Source organism: Lactuca sativa, chromosome 7 (genome assembly GCF_002870075.4).
Source record: "Lactuca sativa cultivar Salinas chromosome 7, Lsat_Salinas_v11, whole genome shotgun sequence".
In the NCBI taxonomy this organism is placed as follows: Eukaryota; Viridiplantae; Streptophyta; class Magnoliopsida; order Asterales; family Asteraceae; genus Lactuca; species Lactuca sativa.
Genome location: NC_056629.2, coordinates 43,365,880 through 43,373,499, shown reverse-complemented (window position 1 = coordinate 43,373,499; position 7,620 = coordinate 43,365,880). Strand labels below are relative to the sequence as shown.

The 7,620-nt window shown below is 34.9% G+C and overlaps 2 protein-coding genes across 2 annotated transcripts; both read right to left on the bottom strand.

Moving 5' to 3' along the window:
* Positions 1 to 673: 673 nt before the first annotated feature.
* Positions 674 to 3,479, bottom strand: LOC111880636 (probable serine/threonine-protein kinase PIX13). The gene is made up of 6 exons (XM_023877058.3): positions 2,271 to 3,479; positions 1,896 to 2,176; positions 1,579 to 1,717; positions 1,356 to 1,501; positions 1,158 to 1,281; positions 674 to 1,067 (listed from the first exon to the last, which is right to left on the bottom strand). The coding sequence occupies exons 1-6, from the start codon at positions 3,334 to 3,336 to the stop codon at positions 760 to 762; spliced, it is 2,064 nt and encodes a 687-aa protein (XP_023732826.1). The 5' UTR covers positions 3,337 to 3,479; the 3' UTR covers positions 674 to 759.
* Positions 3,480 to 4,098: 619 nt separating this feature from the next.
* Positions 4,099 to 7,335, bottom strand: LOC111880637 (dihydroceramide fatty acyl 2-hydroxylase FAH2). The gene is made up of 7 exons (XM_023877060.3): positions 7,053 to 7,335; positions 5,981 to 6,039; positions 5,625 to 5,717; positions 5,316 to 5,512; positions 5,106 to 5,211; positions 4,832 to 4,978; positions 4,099 to 4,747 (listed from the first exon to the last, which is right to left on the bottom strand). The coding sequence occupies exons 2-7, from the start codon at positions 6,029 to 6,031 to the stop codon at positions 4,610 to 4,612; spliced, it is 732 nt and encodes a 243-aa protein (XP_023732828.1). The 5' UTR covers positions 6,032 to 6,039; positions 7,053 to 7,335; the 3' UTR covers positions 4,099 to 4,609.
* Between the last annotated feature and the right edge of the window lie 285 nt (positions 7,336 to 7,620).

The following is a 7,620-nucleotide window of genomic DNA, read 5'->3' as shown; positions in this document are numbered from 1 at the left end:
ACGCATGTATAAGATCGAATTAGTATCCGGTTCAACGACAAATCGGGAGTCCGGGGGCAGCGCCCCTAGTGGGGTCCAAGGGACAAAGCCTCTGGCTGGGGTCCCGTTCACATATGGGAACATAGTGGGAAATTCATATTCTTAAGGGTGATTATGGTAAAACTAACGAAACTCATTAGTTTGGGAAACCTTAAATACTCATTAAAATTCGTACTACCTTGACTTGCTTCAAAAGCAACTCATGACGGCTCAACCCTAATGAAACTCTAATCTCGTTTATTATATAAACTGCTCTTCCTTTTAAGAAAAGACACACGAAAATTAGCTCTCGTTTTTCTTCAAAAACTTACAGAATCTTTCTAGCAATTTGGTTTACGATTTCTTTGCCTAGAATCGTAAGTGTCCACTTGGATTATCCTAGACTGAATATCTTGTAACACAGATATATGGAAGAAATATCAGTTCAGAAAGTATTCACACGATCCAAGTTGGTATCCAGATCTCCACTACAAACCCTACTATTTCTAACAAGAAACGTGTAAGGTTTGATTTATTAGTATTGCTATGATACTAGTAGTAATTAAAAAGTATCAATTTAGGGGTGAATGGTCGTTGTATATGCATTTTACTTGATGTTGGCATTAAGGACCAAAAACAATATGAAATGGCAAAATAAAGACCAAATGAAAAAAAAATCTCTCTTTTGGCCAAATCCTAGACAAACCAATACAGTCACTCATACAACATATCCTCTATTCATTATTTGTTAACAACATATATATGTTCCAAATTCTGTAAAACTTCTTCACTTGAAGGTCTATCTTTAGGATTCTTAGCTACACATCTTAATGCGAGTGTAGCGCATTCAAAAGCACCTTCTAGGGGGTAGTTTTGTCCAAGACGTGGATCCATTATTTTCTTTAGCTCATTTTTGTCTTCTAGAAATGGAATCGCCCACTTTACCAAACCAGAGTAATACCTATGTCTTTGCCAAGCTTGTTGCCCCGTTAGAGCTTCCAACAACACCACTCCAAAACTGTAGATGTCGCTCTTCACACTCAGATGACCTGTAATTTTTTCTTCATATTTAGATTTCCATAATTTTTCTAAAAGAGCTTGTTCTTATGCTATTTAACGAACATTAAACACAAATTTACCATTGCTTAGGTACCCCGGGTCTAAATAACCCAAGGTACCAATAATACGTGTAGTAACACCTGTTTTTGCGATTTCAGGGCCAAATCTCGCCATCCCAAAACCCCCTATTTTTGCATTAAAATCCTGTATTAAAAATGAGTAGAAAAATGGTAAACTTTAGTGGTATAAAACCAAAATCTTAAGTAGATTAAGACTACCTGATCCAGCAATATGTTAGATGTTTTAACATCACGGTGTATGACTTGATCTTTTGATGAATGCATATAAGCAAGTCCATGGGCTACTCCTATCATTATCAAAAGTCGTCTTTCCCATGAAAGTAGTTTGTCAACATCCAGTATATCTGTAAAATTATCCATCTCTCATAAGCTACTACTTACATTGCAAAAATTCAACTTTTGAGTAAAATAAGTATATTACCTCCAAATAAGTAGTCACCAAAATTTCGATTCTGCATGTACTCATAAACAAGCAAGCATTTGTGTTTTTTATCATCACAATATCCCAAGAGACTGATAATATTTGGATGAGCCAACCATCCCAAGACACTCACCACAGTCTGATCTCACAAAATTTTAGGTTCATTCAGCTAAAGGATTCATAAAACAAAAATAAATTCTAACATTGTTCTATGAAAAAATAAACTCATGGGTTAATTATACAACATAAAGCATAGATATAAAAGTAAGCATACACCTAATGAATAAATGTTAAAGGTGAATGAAGACTCAACTTACCTTCCATTCTGGAAGACCTTGACTGTACTTTTTAACAGCAACAGCAATTCCATCACCTTCTGTTGAAGGGGCGAATGTGTTCTTGTCAACCCAACCTAAGAACACTTCTCCAAAACGTCCCTTACCCAAGAGTAAATCTTGACTAAAGTTTTTTGTAGCCCTTTTCAAATCCGTAAACTTAAGTACTCTCAAACTTGGAAAAAGGATTGTGAACTCTTTGCTTTCAGCCTCTAGAGTATCACCAACGTTTCTATTACTTGATAGCTTCGAATCACCATGAGCTGAAATAGATGAACAGAAACAGGTAATTATATGATCACTATTTTGATCATGTGATAAGTTTTTCCAATTCAACAAGAGCTTGAAATATAATACCAGAGTTGTCTTCGTTTGAAGGATATGGAAACATATCAAGCACTCTTCCAAATATCGATCTGCCAGCAGCCTGCAATGAACCATTGCTTTTCTCTTGTAAACTCAGTGCAGATTCAAGACTAACCACAACCTCAGCCATTGTAGGGCGTTGCTTTGGATTGCATAGCAAACATCTCTCTGCAATTCGAATAAACTCCTTCAAACATTTTGTGGACACTTGACCCCTTATATCACAATCGATTATACTCTTTAAATTCCCTTCTTTGATTGAACTTTGAGCCCATGCCACTAATCCCCATTGCTCCAAATCAAGACTTTTATCCACTGCATGCTTCCGACATAGCACTTCAAACAATACCACCCCAAAAGCGTACACATCAGACTTCCTTGTCAGCCTTCCAGTTGAGAAATAATGAGGATCAAGATACCCAAAAGTGCCTTTAACAAGTGTGTTGACATAAGTCAATGGCTGGATTGTGGGACCGATTTTGGACAACCCAAAGTCTGATATTTTAGCTGCCCAACTTTCATGTAATAAAATATTCGAGCTCTTGACATCGCGATGTATAACCCCGTCTTCAATCCCTGTTCCAGAGTGAAGGTAGTGTAACCCACGAGCTGCACCTATGCAGATCTTGAGTCGCTGAAGCCAAGAAAGAGGGGTACCATGTCTATGGAGGTGGTCTTCGAGGGTTCCATTTGGCATGTATTCGTATACGAGGATCTTCTCTTCTTCATGATTACAGTAACCAAACAAAGAAACGAGGTTACAGTGACGGAATTTGGAAAGCATTTCAATTTCTGCCCAAAATTCTGCTTCCCCTTGGCTAGACATGGAATCCAACCGTTTAATGGCAGCAACAACAAGACTTGATCCTTTGATAACATTACCTTTGTAAACTTTTCCAAACCCCCCATGCCCAATTTCTAATGATTCGTCAAAGTTGTTGGTTGCTAAGAGAATATCAGAGAATTTGAAGTGAATGCAGGGTTGTGACCATTCGATGGAGGAGGAGGAGGTGGAGGGTTGAGATTCCTTGTCATCCTCAGTAGTAGCAGTGAACATGATTATTAATGAAGAAGAAGAAGTGTACGGAATTTAGAGTTCTAGCTAGATGATATTGGATCTTCATAATCAACTTACAAATTTGTTATCTTCTTCCTGTTTATGATAGTCAAATGCCCTTTACATTTTACAATTTTTAATTTTTACAAATTGGCCCACAAAAATTAAAAGTCTTTTCTGTTTGACTATTTATCATTTTATTTTATTTAACAAGATAGATTTTAATTTATGTGTAACCTTTTACAACCAATCTAGTCTTGTAGTTTTTGTTTATAAATCCACAAGGAACTTAATTAGAGCCCTAGAAGTTTACTTTTAGGAAGAGCATCCACTAGTTCCCATCTAGGATTCCAATGAAAGAATTACAAATTCCTCTGTTTGATGAAATTTGTATTTCAACCGAATTTAAAACATGCAACCATTTATGATTATGAACTTGGTCAAATAAAATTTGTAGATCGATTCAATCAATTTTCACACATATTCTAATTAACAGGTGTCTTCTTATCAATGAAAACGATTGAACATGACTAATATCTTAAACAATAGTTTACAAGAATAAGAATTAGAAAATTATTGGGTCAGATATTCTTACCTGTTGTGTTTGACCATTTACTGGTGGGGTTTTCATTGTTCATAGCACGATGCTAATCAAGAAAATTCAACTCTCTAGAATATCTTCAACAGTCACGTTTTACATAAAAAAAAAAAAAAAATGGGTTGAATCGTGTCAAAGGCAACACAATACTTTAAAAACATGTGGAACACCATAAACAAACTTCAATAAATTAAGACAAATAACAAACCAACACGATCAAATAACATCTGAACCAATAAAAAAAACTAATTATGTTAACTCGTCTTCATCCCAAAACCCACCATTGATGCAAAAGACGAATTTACTTGAAGATCCCATCATTTCAATAAGAACAAACTCATGAAGCAACTTCCTTTTACCAAAAGGCAGAATATACACACTACATGCTTTTGAGTTTTGAGTTTTGAGTTTTGGCCTCTTCCCTCTATTTATTGTTGATGACAGCTGACAGGACACCTACTCTTTCTCCCATGACTTAACTTACCTTCTTCTAAAGAGAATAAGAAACAAGACACGACTTACAATGACAAAATAAATAAATAATTTCCAAACCCACATAAATTTCAAGGTAAAATTACATTCAAAACCATGCTAAAATATACTAAATCATGTCTCATGTCTCAAAGAACGTTTGACTTGACCAGATGGAAACCTACTATTATGAGTCATCATCATTCACTGCATCTGCATTTGCTTCATTTCTTTCTCAGCTGATTTGGTTTGAGGCAATGTCCCAAACACTTTGTCCCAAAGAGATGATGTTATGCCATATCCTTTGTTTTGGATCCGAAAATGATGGTTTAAGTGATATTTCTGCATAAAGTATAAAAGAAACATTATCATGGCATATAATAGTTTCATAAATAAAGATGTGTCATGTCTTTTATTATACTTTACCTTGAGACTTCTAGGAACTTGGCTTTTTGGTTGTCCATGGTGGACATAGTAATGTGTGACATCATACATCACATAACCAAGCAAAATACCTCCAAACAAAGCAGGAGTAACAGTAGGTGTGGATATCAGTTTCAACACATTCCATAACTGCCAATCATGCAACTTAAATTAGTAGGTTTCAAATTGAGAAAATCTTGACTATTTTCAATTTTCAATATAATCTTTTAAGAAACCATTTTCTGAGTTTTGAAAAGGGTAAAAGAAGAGAACATACTGGCACCAAGAGAATTGCTGTTGCAGTGGGAGGGAAAACAAGGCGTAATCCATCCTGAGGGTGTTTGTGATGACAACCATGAAGAAGATAATGAAGGGTGTTCCCCCTAAACATATTTAAAAAGAAAAAAAAGAAAAAAAAAAGCGAATAAAAACCATGGAAATCATATCATATGGTGTTATTGAGATTAGGAATGAAAAGAGAACACACCAATAGCTCTTGGTGTGGATGTGAAAAAGGAAACGGTGAAGACTGTATTCCATGAATGACCAAATGAAAATACCCAAAACAAGTATTATTGCTATTTGAGGAAGTGAAAGCCCCATCTTGAATGACTTTGAAGTATACCAACATACAACTGGGAGCCAAATGGATGGAATATAATACCACTCGTTTTTTGTAAGAAACTGTAACATACAAAAAAAAAAAAAAAAAAAAAAAAATCAGTATCACCCTCATCTTTGAAAATAGCCCTAGAAATATGTGATTAGATTTAACAAAAAATGTAGAAAAAAGTACCTCCCAGAAGTCACTTTTAAAGAATCGTGGGCCTTCCTTGCTGACAATAGGTTGGTGAATCCATTCTTGATAAGCTTCTCCAAGATGGCCAACCTTTATATTCAAAGATTTTTACAATTAGAAGATAAAAAAAGAAACAAACAATTAAAACATAAGAAGGAAATTGACTATTTGTATCAACATTGTGAATCTGTCTCTAATGGTGAAGATGGTTAAATAAGTAATTTTCAACTTGGCTAGATATGTAAAAATGGTGTTGTGATTTTCCAGTTCATCGGATGTAAAAAGAGGGAATTTGTTCAAATTGTCATTGGATGAAATGATTGAAAGGGACAGAAATTATAATAAACATTTACCTGGAAGACAAGAGGCTTATCTAAATCCACAGTGAATTCTTGTGCTACCATTTCGAAACCTGCAGATTTTAATCAAAATTAGGAACAAGAGAATCATCCATATAAAACTTACCAGATTAAGCCTTGTCCCCATTAAGTCCATTAAGTAAAGAAAAAGAAACAACACCTAAATGCAACTGAATTGCCACAAAAGAAACAACAGATAACTGAAAGAACATTTTCCATCTCACAACCCAAATCACCACATGCCATTAATACTTGATTAGATAATCCACATACTATGTGGGCTTATGTATGATGGTGATTGATTATCTTTTCACTTATTCAGCTTTAATTAAACATATTATGAGACCATAAAGTCCCTATCTTGCATCAGAAAATGTTTACAATGGTCTACATATTGTGTTTTTCAATCGGATTAGGAGATTTATCATTGCAAATGTGGGATTCACATCTTTTAAAATTCAAATTTTAGCATAAATGAACAAGAAATTGTGCACGATTACATAAATTTGGGGGTAATTGCACCAATAAATGTAGGTAAACTTGAACAGAACATCCATGGTAACCGTGATTTTAAAACAGCATCTACACACAGCCCTTAAAAGTAAAAAAGAAAACACACATTATAAACCAGAATTATCCATTTAGACCCATGAAATTAGAACACACGAACAAATATGAATCAGAATCCGACGAATCCGAATAACAGAAAACATAAAAACTACGGATTAACACATTAACGACGCCAAAAACAAGGCGAGCTCAAACAGAACACGTTTAACAGTTCATATATTTGGACACTGTAAACAGAGATCTCCAACCCTAAAACGGCACAAAAGATAAATCCATACAGAACATACACAAATACCAAACACGGTAACAGAGATAAACCAGAATTATTCATTTACACCTACGAACGCAGAGCACAGGAACAAGACGAATCAGAAACCCACAATGTGGACCCGAAAAAAGCCCTAAAAGAAGACATTAATAGCACCCAAAAGAAGACGAATTCAAATCACAAGAAAAAAGAAACAAAGAGCGTTCCAAAGAGTAAACAAATACCCACCTGGGAGAAAAGGATTTCAGCAAGACAGATCTATGAAGAGCTCTAAGGGCTGGTTTACTGTTATTCGATGAAAGAAGTGGTTTGTGGGTGTCACAGGAGTGATTTAGTTGTGGTGCTGGAGAAGAAAGAGACTGTCGATTTTTTGAAATGAATCTGGTTGCGATGGATGGATGGATGGATGAATGGATGATCAAAGGCGTGGATTTCTTGTAAGCATCATGGAATCGCCAGCAGATGCTCGTTAGATAACGGTTGCCAGTCTGTGAGGATCCATTATATAATGAATTAATGATATATATGCATATACCATTTTTGATAAAACTTATGATTAAATAATTAGCTTAAACTACTGGTACGTGTGAAACTAATTAGCTTTATTTATGTATAATATGTAATACGTAATTTATAGTAAAATTAGGATTAATTATACCAAAAATGCATCTATGATATGGCCTCAAAAATATCGGTCCCTCGATAATCTATGACGAATACAACAGTGTTATTAATTTTGAAATTGGACGATATTTAAAGTAAAAGTAAAATTCGACAAATGATCAAAATGTAGGGC

What these genes read in the sequence shown, in the direction of transcription:
- LOC111880636 (XM_023877058.3), bottom strand. Translation starts at nt 3,336, where the DNA reads ATGTTCACTGCTACTACTGAGGATGACAAGGAATCTCAACCCTCCACC. An exon ending in AAGGTCTTCCAGAATGGAAG is followed by an intron (nt 1,718 to 1,895) that starts GTAAGTTGAGTC and finishes TTGTGAGATCAG; the next exon opens with ACTGTGGTGAGTGTCTTGGG. An exon ending in CTAACATATTGCTGGATCAG is followed by an intron (nt 1,282 to 1,355) that starts GTAGTCTTAATC and finishes TTTTTAATACAG; the next exon opens with GATTTTAATGCAAAAATAGG.
- LOC111880637 (XM_023877060.3), bottom strand. Translation starts at nt 6,031, where the DNA reads ATGGTAGCACAAGAATTCACTGTGGATTTAGATAAGCCTCTTGTCTTC. An exon ending in TTAAAAGTGACTTCTGGGAG is followed by an intron (nt 5,513 to 5,624) that starts GTACTTTTTTCT and finishes TGTATGTTACAG; the next exon opens with TTTCTTACAAAAAACGAGTG. An exon ending in AAGTTCCTAGAAGTCTCAAG is followed by an intron (nt 4,748 to 4,831) that starts GTAAAGTATAAT and finishes TACTTTATGCAG; the next exon opens with AAATATCACTTAAACCATCA.